The sequence below is a fragment of the Narcine bancroftii genome, chromosome 9, assembly GCF_036971445.1.
Source record: "Narcine bancroftii isolate sNarBan1 chromosome 9, sNarBan1.hap1, whole genome shotgun sequence".
Taxonomy (NCBI): Eukaryota; Metazoa; Chordata; class Chondrichthyes; order Torpediniformes; family Narcinidae; genus Narcine; species Narcine bancroftii.
The window spans coordinates 107,026,314-107,049,940 of NC_091477.1; the positions used below are offsets into that span (position 1 = coordinate 107,026,314).

At 42.8% G+C, this 23,627-nt stretch overlaps 1 protein-coding gene across 1 annotated transcript in view; it reads right to left on the minus strand.

Annotated features, from left to right (window-relative positions):
- The window catches only part of LOC138742590 (transferrin receptor protein 1-like), a 44,560-nt gene extending 21,798 nt beyond the window's left edge, over positions 1–22,762 (minus strand). Inside the window, exons 1-8 of the mRNA XM_069897202.1 lie at positions 22,680–22,762; positions 17,242–17,301; positions 15,997–16,213; positions 11,473–11,740; positions 6,106–6,249; positions 3,679–3,790; positions 2,288–2,407; positions 476–571 (exon numbers count right to left, since the gene is read on the minus strand). Of these exons, the coding sequence (XP_069753303.1) occupies positions 476–571; positions 2,288–2,407; positions 3,679–3,790; positions 6,106–6,249; positions 11,473–11,740; positions 15,997–16,213; positions 17,242–17,274 (990 nt within the window). The 5' untranslated portion in view covers positions 17,275–17,301; positions 22,680–22,762. The remainder of the gene's footprint in view (positions 1–475; positions 572–2,287; positions 2,408–3,678; positions 3,791–6,105; positions 6,250–11,472; positions 11,741–15,996; positions 16,214–17,241; positions 17,302–22,679) is intronic.
- Positions 22,763–23,627: the final 865 nt, after the last annotated feature.

The window sequence follows — 23,627 nt, forward strand, 5'->3', positions numbered from 1 at the left end:
GTAGAAGGAAATTATGACTGTTGTAAAGATGTAGCTCAATTTAGATGGACGAATAATCCGATTAATATTTGGGTATTAGAACTGATATCAATTTAGAAAATTTATATAGATTATATTCCATATTTAATAAAATTAAAGAAGATTTAAATAGATGGAATGATTTACCTATAACTTTAATAGGGAGAGTGCATTGTATTAAAATGAATATCTTTCCAAGGGTTCAGTATCTTTTTCAAATTTGTGCTCAAAATTTTTTTTTTTTTTTTTTAAGGAAAATTTTTATGGAAAAGGAAAATGAATAGGGTGTCTCTGGAGAAACTGAACTGGGTGGTTTACAACTTCCTCATTTTCAGAATTATTATAAAGCAGCACAATCGAAATTTATTAATGTTTGATACGACTAAATCTTCTATTCTAAATCAAAACAGATGTATAAATTCAGCTACACATTAAGGTAGAGTGCAATCACACTTACATGTCCAAACATAGCCACATCTCCATTCAGATCATAATCTTGGCGATCAGGATAGATTAGAACACCTCCAGCTTTCATTTTCTCAGCATTTAAAACCTAAAAATGGAAAATATACTTTAAAAACACTCCTTCATTAATTTTACATTTCTAATTATCTTGAAACAGAAATTGTGCAGTGTTAAGGCAAATAAAAATTTTAATAGGCCATCAATATGGGTCATGATAAACCCAAGAGTTGCAGAATATCCTTTCATGTGCCAATTATACAGGTTCATGTTATGGAAAAATCTTGGATTTTTTTTATGGTCTAAGGTAATGTGGTAGCTGAATTACCGGTAGTATCATATAACCATATAACCATTTTCGGAGCGGAAACAGGCCATATTGGCCTTTCGAGTCCACACCGGTTCACTTCTTTTTTTCTTTCTTCTTCTTTGGCTTGGCTTTGCAAATAAGAATTGCTAACTTGTGCTTTTAACAATTGGAAGAACACAATGAGAAAATATATTTGGAAAACTGAAACAAAATAGCTAGTAAAGTTTTTCTAAAAATCTTAAAAACAAAGGAGGCTTGGCACTACCTAATTTTAGATTTTCCTATTGGGCAGCAAATATTAGATGAATCATATTTTGGATTCATTACAAGGACAGAATGGACACTTCAAATAGGATTAATTTACAAATTAATTGTGCTAAAAAATATTCTCTTATTTCAATACTTGGAGCACCATTACCTTTTTCAGCTTCTAAGTTAGCCAATGATTTTGTTGTTAATCTGGTTTCAATTTAGAAAATCTTTTGAATATCATAGATTTTTACTTGCTAGCTCTATATTATTTAATGATTTTTTTTCTCACATTTCTGTGCAAGACTCGACTTTAAGTGAATGGTTTAAGTTGGGTATCCAGTCCTTTAAAGTTCAGAAGAGCATTTTCTACAAGGGCTGATAAATCACTATACTTTTGACCTACACTATGTACCAAATGCTGCTTCAGAGATTGTAGCCATTATTTTCCAACATTTTGGAAGAGCCAGTAAATTCAAAATGTCAAAAAGCTTCAGAGATTGTAGCCATTATTTTCTAAAAATTTGGAAGAGCCAGTAAATTCAAAATATCAAAAGTAATTTCAAGAAGAAAAATGCAGATCAATTAAGATTAACTGAGCTAGAATTTACTTTCAAGTTATATAAGAGCACTTTAAAACACGATCAATGTGGACTTATAAAGGGAATTTATGTTTAATATATTCAGTTGGGTTGTGAGGATGCATTTTAAAAGATTACTACACCAGTTAACAACTTGTGGGGTTGACAAAATTTGCACATAACTGGCCATTTCAAGCTTAAGACTCTGTACTGAGGTCTCAGCTATTTATCAATGATACATTCAAGCTTGCAGAAAAGGCAAAAGTTGCAGACATTCGCACGAGTTTGGAAAGTGGGCAAAATGATGGCAGCTGGTGAATAATGTGGCAAAGTTCTAGTCTTCATGTTTTTGAATAATCTCAAAGTAGAATTTTATGTGAATATACAGATATATCATTATGAAATAAGGCAGGCAAGTCTAAAATATGCCCATTATGCACATTTATTTTGCCCACTGGATTCCTGTTTGGTGGGGGGATTATAAATTTGTGCAGACTAAATTTCTTCATTTTCAAAATATTATAAATTTGAAGGGATTAAATTTCTTCATTTTCAAAACATTAATCTGGCAAATGAAAAATAGTGCAAGAACTGGCAAGAAAGAAAGCTCTGTTCGCAAAAGCAAGAACATTTTACAAGGTAATTCACACTTAATTATTTTCAAAACCTTTTCAGCGAAACTGATCTTCCCTGCGCGAACAATAACGACAGTGCCATTGACATCCACTTGTTTCTGCAATTCTTTAAAGTCCTCTTCCATCCCATAGTTGGCATATACCAGTTTGCCCTAGAACAATATAGAATTAATACAACATTATGTTAGAGAAGAGCAGATGTCTGTGGCCAGAAATCTCACCATTATTTCAGCAGTGACAATTCAGGAGCAAGAATATTTTTCAAAAAGATAGTCAGGTCTAGCATAAAGCTCATCCATTCAACAGGCAGTTGGGAAGATTAATAGTTATTTGAAGAGAACTTCAGAGTATTTCTGGTGGCTGGAACTAGGTATTGTTTTCATCTCTAGTCCAGGTCATTCACCCACCCTCTTGCCCAACACTTCAGTTGGTTCATTGACTGCAATTCCATCCAACTGCAAATAACTTCCATAAGAAAATAGTGGGCAATAATTTGTAATTACTGAAGACAGCATGAAGATTAAGACTACCGCCGCCTCAACGAGGCCACCAAGCCCGACAGATAACCGTGCCCCACATCCAAGACTTTGCCACCAACTTGCACGGGGCACAGGCGTTCTCCAAGGTGAACTTCATCTGGGGGTACCACCAAATCAAGTTCATCCCCAGGACATCCCCAAGACTGCAATCATAACCCCCTTTGGTTTGTTCAAATTCCTGCACGTGCCCTTCAGTGCAGCACAAACTTTCCAGCGGCTGATGGTCGCAGTGGGCCGGTACCTCCCATTCTGACAGCTTGCTAATCAAAGTATTGATTAAACATGGCCATTAATGGACAAACCACAGTTGCAAACAACAAATGAAAATACCAGTTAATTATTTGGTGGATCTGATAGAGGGACAAGTATTGATCAGAAATTTCTTGTTCTTAGTATTATCAATGTAGTCAACTTGGTACAATTAAAATCTCAGCTTCGGTTAAGTTTTCAATTCTTTTAGAGTTTTAGGACTGAATACATAGAATGGACTATTAACATTGAGCCAAGATTGACTCCTCGAGCAAATAAGGTAAAAGCAGTTCACTAAGCAACAAAGTCCATGGACTTTATTTGTGCAGTCTTTAGTGAATATATCAAATGCAACCACTATTCCTTCATTGTTAAAAGGAGACATTTTCAATAGATACATGCACTTACAAAATTCACCAAAAACCAATCTTTTCTCCCAGACAATATTATGCTCAATTCCCAAAATAGAAATTTGAGATGGCATAGCATAAATTTAAAGCAGCAAAAGACTAACTTGCAGGAAAAAAAATGTGCAGTATTTTTTTAAGACATCAACCCAAAGGCTAGAGTACACAGGAAATTTACTAGAATATAATTGAATAACTCATCAAGATTTGAAAATATTTTATTCTTACCGTGAATGTACCATTTGCACTGTAAGGACAATATACTTCTGAATTTTTCTCTTCTAATTCTATCTCTCCTTCATTTCCACCACCAACAATCCAGATGCGATTTGGAGATTTGCTAGAGAGATATTGAAAAAAATTAGCTAATATTAATTTCTGGAGTATATTGGTAAATGGTTTTTGCATTGGACCAGAATAATGTTATGAGATTAAATATCAGATTTCAGCACTCAGTTGAAATTGTAATTATCAAGTTGTAGAAGAGATCTGAACTGGCCCACAAAATAGCTTACGAACATGTCGACTGATGGATCTGAGTGTGACACAGGACGTCATCCCAGGTGACCTCCGCATGGTGGGAAGACTAGGAACTCTGGCGGGAACATCGGCCAACCCGACGTGGGCCCAACCTCAGCGCCAGGGGCTCATATAAGCAGAATTGCTAGTGCAATAAAGAAGTCTTCGATTTCAACTCCTCGTGTGTCTTCCTTCTACACTCGTCGTAGCACATATGCTACATTGGTGACCCCAACAGGTCAAACCGATAGCTGGACCCAAAGATGACAGATCAAGCAGAGCCAGCGACCTTTCACGCAGGCTCCCTCAGTTCTGGGTCTCACAACCGCACGTGTGGTTCGAGCAGGCTAAGGCCCAGTTCCAGCTTTGCTGTGTCACTGCTGACGACACCCACTACTTCCACATCATGAGCGCCTTCGATCAGGACACAGCAGCAAGGGTCATAGATTTCCTATGGTAGCCTCCAGAGAAAGACAAATACACAGCCCTCAAAGAGTTATTTACCCGCACATTTGGGCTTTCCAGGGGCAAGTGCACTGCCTGATTGCTGCATATGGATAGACTGGAGGACAATCTGCCCTAATGAGCGAGATGCTCACATTAACCGAGGCCACAAGCCTTGCCTCTCCTGTTCAAGCAATTCTTCTTGGAGCAGCTGCCTGAGGACATACGGCTCTTTCTCACAGATGAGGACTTCAGCAACCCTCAGAGGATCGCCACATGGGCGGACATGTTCTGGAGAGCAAAGAAATATGCCAGCGTCGTCGTAGACCACATCAGCAAGTCCCAGGAACAACCTCCGCTGAGATCTAGATCAGCAGAGAGGCAGGTGAACACCCCGGGATAGCTATGCTACTACCACCAGCGATGGGTGTGAAGATCTGTTGATATTGCCCACCTTTTGGGTTTTCAGGAAATACCCTGGATATGACAGACAGTTGGCCCACGTAATGGCCTCCTCCACGTCTGGGACTTGCTGTCGGGCAGACATTTCCTGGTCGACACAAGCACCAAGTGTCCTACCCCCTGCCTCGACATCCCCTGGAGCAAACAGGGCCCAACATGGAGGGCAGCCAATAGCTCCTGCATTCGAACTTTAGGAACCCACACCATCCCCCTTCATTTTGGCAACAGCTGCTTTACATGGACCTTTACCCTTGAGGCAGTGGTGCAATCGCTCCTGGGGACAGACTTCCTTCAGGCCCACTGCTTGCTGGTCAACCTCAAGGGACAGTGCTCGGTGCAAGTCAGAACCTTTCAGACTGAGTCTTAGGGAAGTCAAGCTACCCACCCACCACCAGGACTCTATAACACTCTCAGACAATGAATTTGCTTGGGATTGTGTGAAGATCTGGCAGACTCCACTCCACATGGTGCCCAAATCAGCAGGGGAATGGAGACAATGTGAGGACTACAGCCACCTCAAAGAGGCCACTAAGCCCAACAGATACCCTGTGCCCCACATCCAAGACTTTGCCACCAATCTGCATAGGTACGGGCATTCTCCAAGGTAGACCTCATCTGGGAGTATCTCCAAATTCCAGTTCACCTCCAGGGAATCCCCAAGACTCCAATCATAACCCCCATTGGTTTGTTCAGTCTAAAGAATGCGGCACAAACCTTCCAGCAGGGCCAATCCTCTTATTTGCATTCATTTATTTGGACAATATCATCATCGCCAGCCGCTGCCACAAATACCATGCTGCCCCCTGAGACAGCTGTGTAACTGGCTGAGTGAGTTCGGGCTGACCATCAACCCCACTAAGTGCCAGTTCGGTCTGGACACCATTGACTTCGTGGGGCACAGATTAACAATCATCCCCGGAAAATTCCTGGCCCCCAATAAATGCCCGGATGACCCGGAGCAAACCTTAAGAGCATGTGGTGGAAGTTGGCGCCATTCATCCCGCAACCCCCACTGCACAGCCAGCCCAAGCATAGGATCCCAAAGGACTTGCCAGTAAGTGTTCATGAAGGGCGCACACAGACCACCATTACAACGGCCCTTTGAGGGGCTCTACAAGACCAAGACCATTAGAGACAATGGTTCCATCTTCATCTTCGACATCTGTCGTAAGGAGGAAATCTTCAGCTTATCAATATCAGTTTTCAATATAATCTTTCTATGGCACGAACCTGTTAACCTGGAGTGTTACATAGTGGTTGTCAGTCCAGACGTTTTCCTGCTTAAGCATCTTCATAAATTCATCTCTAATAAATTGAGTGTTAATTAGATCACCATGGGAACCAGTTTGATGATCACCAACTCCAGAAATCGTACTGTAAACAGAAGCCACCATCAAAAATATTATATTTACACTGATATGAAAATAAGTTCAAATTCAAAAATGATGGTTGGTTAGGACAAAAGAAATTCATGTGTATACCATTGGTGTCAGAATTTAACAGTACAGAAAAATGCTCTTTGATCCACCTTGATTACACTGACCAAGTTGTCTATCCAAGATAGCTCCATTTGTCTATGTTTGGCCCATATCCTTCTTAATCTTTCCTCTACGTGTACTGTTTAAATGTCTGTTAACTCTCTGAACTCCATGTCCCGGTTTTAGACCCAATCACCAGCCAGTTCGAGCTGGTGTTCATCAAGGTTTACCCATGGACCCAACCCAGAGTATACTTTACACTTTTCATAAAGGTTAAAAATAGTTGGAGTTAAAAAGGGTTAAACACTCTAAATGTTTCTGTGCCAACTACCTCATCTGGAAACTCATTCCACAAGCTACCAACCTTTCTGTTAAATGATCCCTTTTAAACCTTTCCCCTCTCACCTTAAATCTATTCTTTCAGTTTTAGATTTCCTAACCTGGGATAAAAAGGATTATGACAATTCACCTTATCTATGCCCCTCATGAATTTATATACCTCTGAAGGGTCACCCTTCAGTCTCATATGGTCCAGGAAAAAAACATCCCAACTTATCCATTCTTTACTTACAAATCAACCTTGCCAGTCCCAGTAACAGTCATGTGCATCTTATGTTTTTTGTACCATCTTTAGTTTACTGATATATTTCTCACAACTGGGAGTCCACAACTGTGTATAATATTCCGTGTGCTTTCACTAAGATCTTGTATAGTTGTAACATGGCACTCTAACTCCTGTACTGCCATCTTTATTAGTTCTCCACTCCCCCTCTCGGTTCTGCCCTCCAACCTGTTTCTACCTATTACTTCTTGCCTGTTAGCCTGTGTTCCTCCCATTGCCCCTTCTTCCCCCCTCCTCCCATCTTTTTGTTCAGGCTTTTTGCTCATACCTTGAAACATTGGTTATCCTTCATTTCCTATAGATGTGTGATCTGCTGGGTTTCTCCAGCACATTTGTACATGGCATTTGTCCTGTATTCAATGCCCTGACCAATTAAGGAAGATGTGTCAAATTCCTTCCTCACCATACTAGCTACTTGTATTGTCAAGTCCCTAGCTTTTTTTTCCAAAACATGAAGTTCATTCACAATAAATTTATATGCAATACAAGAGAAAATACTGTTCAAGGACTTTACATTCGTAGTTTCATTTCTATTGAGTAAGTCATTTACAAACCCTCCTCAAGCTTTTACCTAGTGTCATCTCATATACAAGTTATTTAGGAAAGTTGTTCACAAACTTTTTGCATTGTGTCACTCATCTCCTCGATGTACATTTCATGTTTCATATTGTTGCCTTAATACTCAGTCACCACCCCTGTGACATCTTGTTGTTACTTCCCATTCTCTGTTGGTTTAAGAACCTTCCCCTCAGTGTCAGCTTCTCAGAGCCTAGTGTAATGGTTGGGGGGGAGGAAGAAACAACCTAAACAGTTCTCCTTCCCCAGTGTTCTCACGTTGGCTGCACCAAGCCTCTGCGCGTCCCTCATCACGTAGTTCTGCAGCCTGGAATGTGACAGGCGGCAGCATTCCTAGACCGACATCTCAGTATGCTGAAAGACCAGCAGTTTTTGGGGTGAACAAAAGGAGTCCTTCACTGAGTTGATGTCCGACTCAGTGTGTGTCCCTGGGAACGTCCGTGAATCAGGGAGTCCTCTGCCACACTATCACTGGGATGAATCGTGATAGACCCCCTGCATCCCCCTTCGCACCCTCCTTACGAATCTGCATTTGGCAAAAAGATGGGCAACAGTCTCCACCCCACCACAGCTGTCTCATGGACAGCGTGCGCTGAGGGTGATGTCAGGATCTCACTGGAAGGGCTCCTCTCACCGCCAGCCAGGCCAAGTCCTGGTGCTTGTTAGTGATGAGGAATTTCACTGGATAACCTGGGCATTCTGCTCAGGAAACCATCCCACCGGATCCATCATGTCTTCCTCTCTGTTTTAGCAGGATGTTCCATGCTGACCACTGCCTAATGCTCGAAGGTGTTGTCCTGGAAGAATTCCAGCTAGCTGGGAAGTTGCGTGGCAACGGGGCCAGGTTTATCCTTTGCAACCCCAGGACAGGTAAAACCTAAGCACGTAGCAACACTTGGTGCCCATGTACCTTGGTTATATACACAGCTTGATGCAGCTACACATGAAGGAAGTCAAGGTACACCCTTTTCCCCATTTTCCCAGTATTTATACATGGCACTCCTTCTGACCCTGTCCATTTTGGAGCCCCAAATGAATTGGAACGCTACTCTGGTGACTGTCAGGGTACAGATGCAGGCGGGCCTGCACCGTGTACAGCACCAAGGAGAGCACCTCACACCTGATCAAGTTTTTCCCTATTACTAAGAGGGAGTGCCCAAACCACAGCCCCAATTTTTGGTGGACCCTAGCGATCTGCTCTGAACAATTCTTAGTGCACACCTCAGTCCCTCCAAATCAGATCCCTAGTACCTTCATGTAGTTAGTTGTGACAATAAAGGGGATGGTGGACCGGGCAGGTCAGTTACTGAAGAGCATTGCCTCACTCTTCTTTTGGTTAACCCTGGTACCTGATGTGGACTCAAATGACTGCACATTCTGGTCAGTTTCCTGATCAATCGTGCATCCGAACAGAAGAACGCGACATCGTCCACATTCAGGGTGGCCTTGACCTGGGCACCTATGCTATCTGGCAACATCACTCCCCTTAAGCCCTCATCCTCAAAGGGCTCTATACAGCACACAAACAAAACTGGAAGCCTTGCCTAACTCCAGACTTGATGGGAAAGCTACCATTCCACTGTTTGACTTGGACTGCACTACAAATGTCTGTGCAGAGCAGTTTTAATTCAATTTTGAATTTCCTCCCCAATTTTAGAGAGTACATCCATCACGTACATGTGCAAAACCCAGTCGGAAGTCTTCTCCTGGTCTAGGCTGACCAGGCAGGTGTACATCTCCCCCCCTCCTCCACCCCCCCACCCGTCCTGCACGTAGGTAAGAGTAACCCCGAGGAGTGCAAGACTGTCAGAGATCTTCCAACCCGGAACAGTGCAGGTCTGGTCAGGATGGATCACTTGTCCCAGAGCCAATTTGACTCGATTGACGATGGCCTTGGTCAGGGTTTTGTAGTCCACATTTAGCAACAAAATAGGTCTCCAATTCCTGATGTCCTCCTCCTTCCCCTTCTTTTTGTAGATGAGGTTGATGATGCCCTTCTTCATGGATTCTGACATGCTTCCTGCCAGGAGCATAGCGTTGTATACTTCCAGCAGGTTTGGGCCCACCTAATCCCACAGAGTCATGTACAAGTCAGCCTGTAGATCATCACTTCCAGGAGTCTTACCCAACTCAAAGAAACTGATGGAGTGCGTTAGCTCCCCAATAGTAATTAGCTGGTCCAGACATTCCCTCATGTTGTCGTCAAAGAACTCCGTGATAGAGGACAGGAAGTTTTGGGAGGCCATTCTGTCTGTAACCATAGTGTCATACAGGCTAGCAAAAAAAAGGATCTTCCAATCCTCTGAATGCCTGTCTGCGAGGATATGAAAGATCCTTCCTCTTCCTTAAGGCTGTGGATCAGAGCTCCCTCTGTGAACCTTTTCGAAGAAGAAATGGGAGCATGTCTCATCTTGACTCTGAATCTGAAGATGATCTTGGAGAACTCTGAGATAAATAGCAAGGCTTGCTGGCTCTTCACCTCTTGGAGTTCCTCCCTTACATCCACCCCTCTCGACTGCAGAAAGGAGGTTTTGTAGGTCTGTCTGGGGTTGGCTCAGCTCCTTCTATCTCTGTCTTACCCTCTGAACACCTATGAGGATGAACAACCTCTTGAAGGTCTCCTTGATCACTTCCCACCAGGTCACTAGGGAGTCAAAGGAGGGTTTCAAGGTTCTCCAACTAGCATATTCCTTCTTTAGACCCTTTTCAACATCATTTTCCAGAGCCTAACCATTAATTATGCAATCCTGCCCTGGTTTAACTTTCCAAAATGCAACACCTCACACTTGTCCAAATTAAATTCCATCTGCTATTCCTTGGCTCACTTTCCAAGTTCATTTAGATGCTATTGTAATCTCAGATAACCCTGCACGCTATACCACCAATGTTGGTGTCATCAGAAAAGTTATTAACCATGTTAATAACTACATTGCCATCTAACTTGATAACATAGATGACAAACAACAGTGGACCAAGCATCTATATCTGGGGTACACTATTTTTCATAGGCTTCTAACTCTCTGCTACCATCCTCTAATGGCAACTACCAAGCCAATTCTGATTTCACCCTGGTTTCCATGCTATCTGACCTCTTGCACCAGCCTACCATGTGATACTTTGTCAAAGGCCTTGCTAACAAGGTCTACCACCCAGTCTTCCTTAATTTTTCACATTATAGTGTCTGCAAGGGTATTCTCCAGGGTCTCCAGTTTCCTACCACCCTTCAAAAATGTACTCGGATGTAGGTTAAAGGGGTGGGACAGACATGTAGGGCCAAATTGGCCAGTTACAGTGCTGTATGTCTAATTTAAATTTTAAAAATTATCTTTCAAAATTTTGGCTCGTCTGGAATATACAGATTTGGTTTCTAAAAAATTAGCAGGCCAAACCATCTGACAGATAAAATTTAAAGGAAATTTTATGTATAGCAAGAAGAAAAGGGTAAAGAGGGAAAGAGCAGGATTTATTATGAAACAAGGGGGCAATCTATGCATGGACCTAGAGGACTCGAGAGATCTAAAATCAATATCGTTTCATCTTTAATCTTCAGGAGAAAATCATTGTAATTGGAAATTTTAGTTAGGACACTGAAATTCTAAGGCATGTCAACATTAAAAGGAGATACAGTGAAATGCAGAATTCAAGCAATGCCCAAAAAATACGCAGAAAATTTAGGTAAAAAATACGGGTTTAAAATTGGTGCACCTTCCTGTTAGTTCACCAAACGGCACACTCAAACAACCAGAAAATTCACTTATCTGGCATCAAGTAATCCCCATAGCTGCCAGATACCAGGGGTTTTACTGTCTTTGATATCTTAGCAAGAAAAAAGGTGGATAAATTCTCAAAGGCTGATTACACATCTCTGGCTTAAGGAAAGGCAAAGGAGGATATTGTTGAGGTCATCATGGAGATAACTACCGTATCTTAGTCTCCAGATCAGAGTTGCGCAGAGCCTGCTGCAGCATTTTCTGAAGATCATCGAAAAAGAGTTGTGAAGTATTTTCATAGTCATCAGAAGCATCAGCATTTTCATCCTCATCCTCCTCTTCATTATCAATATTCAGCCCTGGAGCTGTTTCCCAAGATGATTCAGAAGTTGGTTTCAGAGATTTCAGAGATGATTCTGTTGAGGCAAGTGTTGTTCCTGACATCTGACCACGAAATGCTAGATAACCAATAAGAAATCCTGGAGAAGAACAATACAACACACAATGCTTTCATTAAGTGAAAGTTGAATTGATTATTACATAAAATTTATGATATCCCATGATCCAATACAAACACTGAAAGAAAATATTCAATTCAATGCATCCCATTCACCTAATTAATTATAACAGATAGGTAAGCAAGTCATGCATGTAGTTACAACAAATGCAAACTGGTACCCGTTGTAGTTAACGAGGATTGTACATGTACTAGGCATTTCACCTCAGGGCTGATGAGCTGGAAGCAGAACTCGAGATACTTTTGACACATTAGGGAAGTGAAATATTACCCATAAGAGAAGAGTTTTGCTCTCAGAGAGGGAGGGTGTGAAACAGAGAGGAGAGAGACAGAAATTCGTTGCAGAGGGACAAGCTGGCAAACTTTGGAAGGCTGTCTGGTCAAAGGAGAAGACTGGCGGTATGAAAGGTGATCTGAAAGAAAGAGATTCACCTGGAGAACCCTGAAGGGGGCAAGTTTTGTCAGCAAGACTGATTGAGAAGGAATCAGTTGTGGATGTCCTGGAAAATAAATCTCTCTCTGAAAACCAGCAAAAACCCTCCTGAGTGGTAACCATTTGCCTGTTAAGCACCAAAGAATGGGGAACTTTGTTAATGCTAACTTCTGTGCACAGTACAAGAATTGTTTGCAACCAGTCAGATTGGATTGTGATCCAAAGAACTTTTCTAATCTTAAATATACATTACACACACCTGCACTTACTATTGGGGGTGGGGGGGGGGAGGTGGAAATAAGTAGGTAGGTTAAGAAATAAATTCAATTATGTTTTCTTGTTCAAAAATAATTAAAAACTACTTTTGTTTAAGTAACCCTGTGTTCTGGTGCATATCTAGTGCTGCTGGTTTTAGGGGTCTTCTGGACCTCATGTTGACATCCAACATGGACATAGGTCCATCAAGTTCATAACCATTAAACACAATTTACACCAATTCAACTATATTCCTCATGGCCTGAAACTCCCCCAAATTCTACCATTCACTGACACTGGGGCAATTTATAGCAGTTAATTAATCTACCAGCCTGCGCACCCTTGGATGCAGGAGGAAAGCAGAGTACTTGGGGGAAACCCTTGATGCAAATTCAACACATTCAGAACTAGATGTCAGGACATCAGCACTAGAGCTGCAAGCAAAGGCTCTACTTATGCACCACTGTGCCACCAATATGGAATGTATGGGCAAAAACATGGCAAATTACATTTCATGAGGGAAATCGTGACATCATGAACTTTAGTAGGATTACCTAAATGGAAAAAGACTTCAAAAAGTTGAAGTACAGAGGGCTCTAAGTATATTTGTGTGTGAAACACAAAATATTAGCAGGCAGGGTGCAGCAATAGTTAGAAGGAAAATAGCACATTGACCTTCATTGCAAAAAGGTTGCAGTTTTGAAACAATTGTACAAAGTATTGGTGATGCCAAACCTGGAGTATTACACTTAATTTGGTCCCCTCACCCAAGAAAGTATATATTTATATTAGGGCCAGTCCAAAAGATTCACCAGATTAATTCCTGGAATGCAAGGATTAATCTATAAAAAGAGGTGAAACAAGATAGGTCTGTATTATTCAGTTTAGGAGAATAAAGGGCAATCTTATTGAAACAAACAACCTAAGGGTTATGAAAGGGTAGATGCCAAGACAATCTATTGAATGGGAGAACGATATTGAAAGAGAAACAGAAATGGGGTCACAGGAAAGCAGACAAATAGATTTACCATTGATGGACTTTTAGAGTTAGCAGGGATGAGTTGGGCCATTAGGTCACATTTCTGTGCTGTACATGATTCTATGACTCCCTTGTCCAATCATTACGTCTAAACAGTCTCCAATCAGATGGCATCAATATTGACTTCTCCAATTTCTGTTAATCCCCTCCCCTTGTCTCTCAATCCCTCATTTTCCCTCCTGTATCCACCTATTATGCTATGCCTCCCTGCTAGCCTGTGTGCCTCCTCCTTCCTCCCACCTTTTTATTCAGGTAACTCTCAGATTTTTAATAATCCCAATTAAGGGCTCAGGTCTGAAATGGCGAGTGCCTTTTACTTTCTATGGATGCTGCATGACTTGCTGAGTTTCTCCAGCACTTTTGTTGTGGGGCACTAGACCACAGCATCTGGAGATTTTTTTTTGTTCACCTCTATGATTTTATGCCTCCTCCAATCAAAATCCTGAGTTTCACCAGTGAACAGAAACTCAACTAGGCTGGTCACTTGAAAATTGTGCTGTAATAGCAACTTGCATACTTGAAACACTGGAAATGACTCAACTCCTGATATTTTTAAACATTTCCACCATCACAAGCAAGGAAGGAGATGGAATATTATCCTAAACAAACAGTGCAACTCCAACTTTTAAGCAGTTTGACATCATTCAGGTCAAAGCAACCCACTTCAGTGGCACCATACCTACCACTCCAAATATGAATTCCTTCCATCAGAGTCAAAGAGACGAAAAAATACATTACATCTTCAAAGCACATTACAGTTACTCGTCCCAGGCCGCTGGAACAACACCTGGCAAACTTGCCACTTCTACCAACAAGAGTAGCAGTCAACAGGAACATATACATATACAAGTCATATACATTTCACACATGGCTCGGGAAATACATCACTATTTCTTTTTCATTGTCAAGTCCAAATCCTATTAAGCCCTAACCAATAAAATTGCAATCGTGAAATACGAAGTGGATGATTATATCTTCCTTGTGAAGCCAAAAAAAAGGCAGATCATCACCCATGTAATGAATAGTGCAATGAGCTTTGAGCTTTGTTAGAGAAGCTCAAATTCCAAAAGTTGTCAAATGAAAAAAAATTAATGAGTAAAGCAAGAACTAATCCCTCAAACTTAATGTTTTTTGAATAATTTAAAATTTTAAACCATATATGCATTCAAATATATTTCAAAAATACAACTTGCTTAATGGTAACAGTTACCATTTAGTTGGCCACAATTTCTTTTTAGTTCTGTATATAAAACTTTTGGCATCCTTTGCCTATTCTGTGAAAGGTTAGTTATATTATTTCCTCTTGATTATTTTCAAGTGCACTCCAGAAAATAACTACTTCTGTTATAGTCAAAATCTTAGCAGCCATTAATCCTCAATGCATTATAAAATGCAAGTACAAAAGTTTACCAGTCATTGCAATTTGCTGACAAATTACTAATCACAAACATGTAGACCGTGTGATCACTGTCTGTCCGGGTCAGTAGCAGAATATAGAGCAGTCACACTGTGTACTGGCGCACCTCAGGGCTGTGCTGAGCCTGCTCCTGTTCACACTGATGAACCGCGACTACATCACCAGATCCAGCTCCCAGTGTCATCGAGTTTGCAGATGGCTTAACAGTCGTTGGCCTCATCAGCAACAACAATGAGTTGCACTAGATGAGGTTGGAAATCTTGTGAAATGGTGCAAGAGTAACAACCTGAGTCTCAATGTGGATAAGTCGAAGGAGATGATCTTGGACTTCAGAAGGACCAGGGACAAATCACCCTCCAGTACACATAAACAACTTTGTAGTTGAGAGAGTGGAGAGCACTCCACTCTAAGTTCCTTAGAGTTCAATTAACTAGTGACATATCATGGATATTCAACATCTCCTCACTTGCCAGGAAGGTGCAAAAATGACTGCACTTCCTAAGACTTCCATAGGAGCTCAATTGATGCAGTCCTGGCTGGCTGCATCACAATATGATACAGCTGCTGCAGATAAATGGATTGGAGGTCAATCCACAGGACCATCAGGGCAGCAGAGAGAATCACCAGTCTCCTCTCCCCTCCCCCCCCCCCCCCCCCCCCCCACGCAATGATGTGCACACAAAATTATTGAGGATCCCTTCCTCTTGGCACACAGCATCTTTCAGCTGCTCCCATTGGGTAAGAGCTATAGGAATATCAGAGCCACCACAACTAGGCTGGGGAACAGCTTTCTCCCACAGTCATGGAGAATGCTGAATGTCCAAAGGAACTGCTCACACAAACCATTCCAGATTATCATTTGTATAAAGCAATATTTATTTATATAGATAAAATACTTGTCCTGCATATGTATTATTTGTCTGTATGAATGTTATGTGCCTGTATGTTTTGCACCGAGGGACAGAAGAACACTCTTTCATTAGATTGTACTTGCACAATCAGATGACAAATTCGACTTGACAAAGCTTGGAAGGCTAAGAGGAAATCAAGTTTTGTAGAAAAGGCTGCTCTTACCTATTGTAAGAAAGAAAACGGCAAACATGAATATTTTCAAGGTTCCTTTACATTTATTGTGAGGTTTCCGAATGTGAGTCTGCATGCCATCTGGCATTCCATCTCCCATTTCTTCGTCATTCTCAGTATCTGCTGATTTCATCTCAACTCTGCTGACATCTCCATCAGCTTGCCGTGTTAGACTAAAACGAGTATATGATCTTAACTCGCTTCCAAACTTAAAAGCAAATGAAAAGGTTAGTCATAATTTGTAAATACATAATTTAAAATCACAAGGATAAGACTGTATAGCCATGGCTATCCTTGGACACACTATTCTAAATGAAGTCTGAATCTTTTCACTTTTTCCACCTAATCTCCATATTCTCAAATTTGTATCAGATTTCAAAAATCTTCTCTTCTCAACATTAAAAATATTCAATGATTAAGCATTTGAAGTTTTTTTTTAGGTCAAGAATTCCACAGATCCTCAAGCATCCAAAAAAAAGCAGCTTGTTTCTGCCCAAAATGTGTGTTTTTTTTTAAAAAAAACATGAGATTATATTCCACAGTTCTCCACAGCCTATCATCATCAGGGCATGAGCCCTATTCTAACCCTTCTTCATTGGGAAATCCTTCATCATAGAAGGGATTTAAACATTAGTACATACAAAATTTTAAAAACTGGTTAATTCAACTGCAAAATGTAGTAAATGAAAAACCCTGAATAACTAAGGCAAAGTAACAGGTGTAATAAGAGAACAATTCAAATGCAAGATCTTCTAATTTCACAGTCACTTTATTCCAGAACTGTCTTATTGTCCTCAGATCAAATGTTATTACACATAATGATGAGGTCATATAATACAGCAATTCTCAATTTTTTTGGGGTTATGGCCCCCTTTGCACTCTTAAAAGTTTATGGGCTCCCTTCCCTGTGAAGCAGTCAAGTTGAGTTGGTTTCTTCCATACTCCTCTCCTACAGACTAAATTATTTATTTTTTTATTTTTTTTTAAGTCACGATTTCAATCTTCACCCCCCCCCCCCACCTTTAAATGGGCCACACTACAGCCCAGGGCCCTGTTGAGAAAGGTTGATATAATCCATATAATACTATTTATTCTCCCTCCACATTACCCAAACCCATTTCTCCCCCCACCAACGAAAAATTGCAATCAATGTCCAACAAACTTTGTGGCTTCAAGCACAGTAGGAGACTATTCATATCACCATATACCAAAAGTGACATCAAAACAATTACTTACAAAATTAGAAATGGCAGTTCTAATATTATCCATTGGGATTAACTGAAGAAATGTAGTTACCTGAAAGAAAACAAGATCAGAAATAAATGACCGTAACTTGAGATTCAATATATTCTCATGGTTTACCCAACATACTTTAGAATATGAATATCAGAATCCAAATTAGAACCCAAAATTTGACACACAAATTACAGATTTGTTGGATGGATAATGTTAAATGGAAAAATCCAGCAAAATAATACCAGCTCAAGCAAACCTGTTCACGTGTAGATATAATGTACATAAAGTATATACATTAACTTTAACATGTATAGATTATACAAATATATTTAATACAGCATATGTACATACTTTTTAAAGTATTATAGATTGCAAGAGTAGGTGGAATATAAAGAGAATGCCAATTCCAAACAAAATCTTTGATTACAATATTTAGAATACCTAATTTAAGACAAATTATTACTAGAATTACCAAATGACAGCTTTTAGCTAGCAGATCAAATGCAAGTGGAAATTGTGAAGTTTCAGAAAAATAGTACCTTTACACCCGGCAGCTATTTCTTAAATAAATGAACATCATGGATAGCTGTATTGGGAAGGGCTGTGGCTATCATGTGGTAGCACTACCCCCTACCCAGTCAGAGGAAACACCAGCTGGCAATCAAGGTATGGTTCCACCCCACATCTTGCTGCTGGATCCGTGTAAATTACCTGGACTGCATGCTCCAAGATGCCTGTAAATGGCCTTGGGGCATTGTAATTAGATTAATCCTCCTGCCACTGAGCCATTGGCCCCCGGTAAATGATGTGGGCTTGTCCCTCTAGCACTATAAAGGTGCCATGTGCTCTTTATTCTCTCTTTGCCAGGTTGGGACCACCCTGCTTCACTCAGGTCTAGAAATATGGAAGGGTGCTGGAGAAACTGTTGGTAAGATGTACACTGTTAAAAGAGTTGGGAGTGTTTAATTGTAGTCTTGTAGCAGAGCCATGCCTGCACTGAGTCAAGGGGTGGAGGTGCATCATAGCGATTTTTCCCTGATCATTGTATGTAGTAGTTTATTTTGTGTGTGCGCGCGTGCACGCTGCATCAGTTGCCATTTCCCCACACTTGTCTTCTGTAATAAAATCCTTTCCTACATCAAAACTGTGTTCAGAGTCCTTGCTGACCAACCAAACCTATTTCTTCACTCAACAATGGCTCTGAAAATGTGAAGTAAACTTACCAAAAAATTGTTAAGTTTAAGTAGATTTTAAATACAGCATTTATTATCTTGAAAATCAAGTTTTTACAACCTCTTCTCTACACATGATTCTAAACAAAATACTGTACTTCCTCATCTTGACCTTCCACTTCCCTTTAATTACATAGGTTGTTCAACTGTATTCCAGATGCCCTGTAGAGGGCAATGTACAATCACTCCTCAACACTTCTACTCACAGAAAAAAGCAAAGCATTAAATTGACATTGGAAATCTCAATTAATGAGAACAGCATTTGAAAGATTACAGGGATTTTTGGTCCAAATAATTATTTTTAAATTACTAAAGTGGTAGCAAAATGGCCTATTCTGCAGATACAGCAACTGGATAAATGTGAATTTAATTGGGTCTTTTAAATTATGAATATTTATTGCACACAATAATGGAATTTCGATGGAGATCAGTGGAGCATATATATATATATATACACACACACATTTTTTTAAATAAAATTTATATATAGGATTTCATATTAACATTTCAAAGGATAGCACTACCAAGAAAACAAGAGAAGAGATTGATGGGACATTGGCTATGATTTTTGCATCCTCCTTGGCCACAGGGTAGGTGCCAGAGGATTAGAGAATAGCAAATGTGTCCCTTGTTTAAAAAAAAGTGGCAGGGAGAATCCTGGGAATTATTGACCTCGGAGTCTTGCGTCAGTGGTGTGCACATTATTGAAAAGGATTCTTAAGGACAGGATTTTTGAGCATTTGGAGAAGTACAATCTTCTCAAGGATAGTCAGCATGGTATTTTGATGGGAAGATTGTGCCTCAGGAGCCTAATTGAGTTTTTGAGGAGGTAACAAAAGTTGAAGGTAGGATGGTTGATAAGGTATTTATGGATTTTAGTTCATTCAGAAAGTTATTCATAACTGAGACATGGGATTCACTGAACCTTGGCTGTGTGGATTAAAAATTGGCTTGTCTGTAGAAAACAGATAGTGGACATAAAGTATACCGTCTGGAGGTTAGAGACTGGTGGAGTTCTGTAGGGATCAATACTGTTCTGGTGTTCTGGTGGCTGAGGCAAGTGTCCACAGTTGCGCGCCAGGATCTCGGATAAGTGGGCAGTCGAGGTGTTGAGAGCTCTGGTGAGCGAACAGCTGGGGTGAGGATCCATGGGTGTTGGTAGCTTGGATGAGTACATTTCACCTATAATGATCTACTTGGCACTGGCACCATTAAATAAGGGGCTGAGTATTTAGAATCAGTGTGGGGCATCACTCTCAGTTGATGCAGAATTACAAACTATATCAAAATAACCATTAATTGAAGGCCAGAGACAATCTAACCCTAACCCTATTCTTCAGGTGCATTCTTAATAAAAATGGAAGGTGGCAATTTGACTATGAACTTGCTTTGCTCTATTATTCAAGGTCATGATCAAATAATTTTCCTACCCTTCTGCTTAATTCCTATAAAATCCATTGGTCTCTATTACAAATGCAATCAATGATCTAGCCCCCAGTATTGAGGATTCCAACAAATCTAAGAGTGCAGAAATTACTCTTCTCAATTGTAAACGTCAAACACCTTTTTCCTGAGAGCATTAGCTTCAGGCTGTTGGCCATGGGGAAATATTTTGCCCACATCTTCCCTTGCATGCTTCCAAACTCAACTAAGTCCACTCAATCTCCCTTGTGACAGATCTGTAGATCCAGAAAAAAAATTGGTACACCTTCACTGAATTCCCTTTGTGGCAATTATCTGCAAATTAATCCTCAAACCATACACCCTATGTTCATCTACAGTCGGCTTGAATAAATAGAATTTACTGAAACTCAAAAGGTACTTAATAATCCAAGGATGGGGAAAATCCAAACAAACCAAATCCAAACAGAAATGGTTAAGATTATCTATCCACCCCAACCAAATATATGTAAAGTCAGAAAAGGTATTAAAACTTTTTTTTATATAAAAATCAAGATATTAAATCAGACTGGCTTTAGATGTCACTTCATATCACAGTCCATGTCCTTACCAATCCAGTTCTTAAGCCAAACAGGCCTAATAAAAGTCAAACGCTCAATGTCTTTGCCAATTCGCACATTGCCTGTCAGACTTCAAAATATTTTAATAATTAAGTTTTGAGAATAATTAATCCTTTAAACATGGTTAGTTCAGCACATTATAACCCTCGATTGTCAGACACAAAGTAAAGTACATAAATTTAAAGTTACCAAAGCAGATTCCCCATTAGCTAAAAATATAATTTAGAATAAAAACAAATTGTTTTCTTCCTCTGCAGAGTATTACCAACATTTTTAGTTTTATTACTGAAGAGTTTATGAAATGTGGTCAATATCTTGCATTTGACGACAATATCCAAATTCTACTAATCTCGTTTGTTTGATCAATGGACATTCAGTTCATTCATTCCTCACCTAAAGTTCTACACCTTTAAACATGTTAATAGCATAACATACACTGCATATTACACTGGACGGGTTTTTTTTAAAAAAACAGCTCAAAGGACGTCTTGGCAGCTAAATGAACATACTGTGGTTGAAGTAAAAACACCATGCTGGAGAAATCCAGCAGGTCAAACAGCGTCCTTCAGCCGCTTTCAGGTGCTCGGACGCAGATAATGCGCCAGCAGACGCAGCTGGCACGTTCAGGTGGGGGCAGAGAATACGTGACCAACGTTTCGGGATTAAACTCTTCCACCCCTTTTGCTCTTGGAAGGGAGTTCTGTGGGATTCCCTCTCACCATTCCCCATCTGTTTCTCTCAAAATCTTCAACGCATCTTGAAGGACTCAAGTCCGAAACGTTGGTTATGCATCAAGTACAGTTTGACCTGCTGAGTTTCTCCAGCGTTTTTTTTTTAAACAGGAAATTATTAGGCAGGTTTCAAGAGTATTTTGAGCGGTCGCTGATGAGCCCTGGCCCGGAGGCGGGGGGGTCCTGGCCCGGAGGCGGGGGGGTCCTGGCCCGGAGGCGGGGGGGTCCTGGCCCGGAGGCGGGGGGGTCCTGGCCCGGAGGCGGGGGGGTCCTGGCCCGGAGGCGGGGGGGTCCTGGCCCGGAGGCGGGGGGGTCCTGGCCCGGAGGCGGGGGGGTCCTGGCCCGGAGGCGGGGGGGTCCTGGCCCGGAGGCGGGGGGGTCCTGGCCCGGAGGCGGGGGGGTCCTGGCCCGGAGGCGGGGGGGTCCTGGCCCGGAGGCGGGGGGGTCCTGGCCCGGAGGCGGGGGGGTCCTGGCCCGGAGGCGGGGGGGTCCTGGCCCGGAGGCGGGGGGGTCCTGGCCCGGAGGCGGGGGGGTCCTGGCCCGGAGGCGGGGGGGTCCTGGCCCGGAGGCGGGGGGGTCCTGGCCCGGAGGCGGGGGGGTCCTGGCCCGGAGGCGGGGGGGTCCTGGCCCGGAGGCGGGGGGGTCCTGGCCCGGAGGCGGGGGGGTCCTGGCCCGGAGGCGGGGGGGTCCTGGCCCGGAGGCGGGGGGGTCCTGGCCCGGAGGCGGGGGGGGTCCTGGCCCGGAGGCGGGGGGGTCCTGGCCCGGAGGCGGGGGGGTCCTGGCCCGGAGGCGGGGGGGTCCTGGCCCGGAGGCGGGGGGGTCCTGGCCCGGAGGCGGGGGGGTCCTGGCCCGGAGGCGGGGGGGTCCTGGCCCGGAGGCGGGGGGGTCCTGGCCCGGAGGCGGGGGGGTCCTGGCCCGGAGGCGGGGGGGTCCTGGCCCGGAGGCGGGGGGGTCCTGGCCCGGAGGCGGGGGGGTCCTGGCCCGGAGGCGGGGGGGTCCTGGCCCGGAGGCGGGGGGGTCCTGGCCCGGAGGCGGGGGGGTCCTGGCCCGGAGGCGGGGGGGTCCTGGCCCGGAGGCGGGGGGGTCCTGGCCCGGAGGCGGGGGGGTCCTGGCCCGGAGGCGGGGGGGTCCTGGCCCGGAGGCGGGGGGGTCCTGGCCCGGAGGCGGGGGGGTCCTGGCCCGGAGGCGGGGGGGTCCTGGCCCGGAGGCGGGGGGGTCCTGGCCCGGAGGCGGGGGGGTCCTGGCCCGGAGGCGGGGGGTCCTGGCCGGTTGCGGGGCGCCCCTTGTGATTCCTCGTGGTGCCAAGGCCCGACGAACCAACGTTCACTTTTCGCCCCGAAACCCGCTCTCACGACCGGGATCCGGCAGATCCCAAAGCAGCATGCTCCCCGCGACATCCCCCGAGGCAAGAGGCACCTCCGAAAACGGGAGAAAAAAAACGCCCGGCTCCTTACCGTCCACCAACTTCACCGATGTCTTTAGTGTCGACCTTCAAGCGCCTCGCGGGGGGCGGAAAGAAAGAGACGGAAGTGACGCAATGGCGTTCACCATAGATACGGCACGTCGCCGCCCATCGGCCCGCTGTCAGCGCCGCCCTATTTTTTTTCTCTTCGCCATTTTTCCTTTGATTCAAGTGCTTCCCAACCCCCCACCCACCCCCCACCAGGTGGTCCAGCAGGTCCTTGGGGCGAGGGAAGCGTATCGGATGGTCCGTGGGGAAGGAAAGCCAGGGTCTCAGCGAGAACAGCGTTCAGATGGCATTCACATCTGGAAATGAGGGTACATTTCGCGTCTCCCACATAAACCTTTTGTTGGTTTCCCAAAAAATCTTTATTGTATCAGTTTTGAATAATAACACTAATTATATTGAAATTTCACTAATGTGAGAGATGAGTAAAACTGATATAAAAATATGAAGATGAGGAAACTAATATAGATATATGGGTAAATGAATAAAGCCAGTAGGAACAGGATAAGAAATTGATATTAGAATGTAGGAAGCAGTCAGTCTGAATAAGATAAGGGTCTTCTAGCCCTAGATAGAATTAGCAGGTTTTGCATATGTAATTAGTAAGCCCTAGACAGTATTAGCAAGTTCTACATATGAAGAGGTTGTTGCCCTGAGAGTTGGGAAGGTGTAAATTAGAACAAAGACAGGTTTGTGAATAAGGACAATGAGGATAATGACAGGATGATACACCCGACAGGATACCCCCTGGTCCTCCAAGTTCACAGAAACAGCACGTAGGCAGGCAGGATTGCCTAATGCCAAACCTATCCAGGAGGCAGAAGAATGTAAGGGGGAGGAGGGTATTCCTATACTGAAATCAACTGTATAAAAGTTGGGTGAGCCCCAGTGTATGTGTATTCCCAGGGTAAGGGGAAGCACCCAACTTTGTATA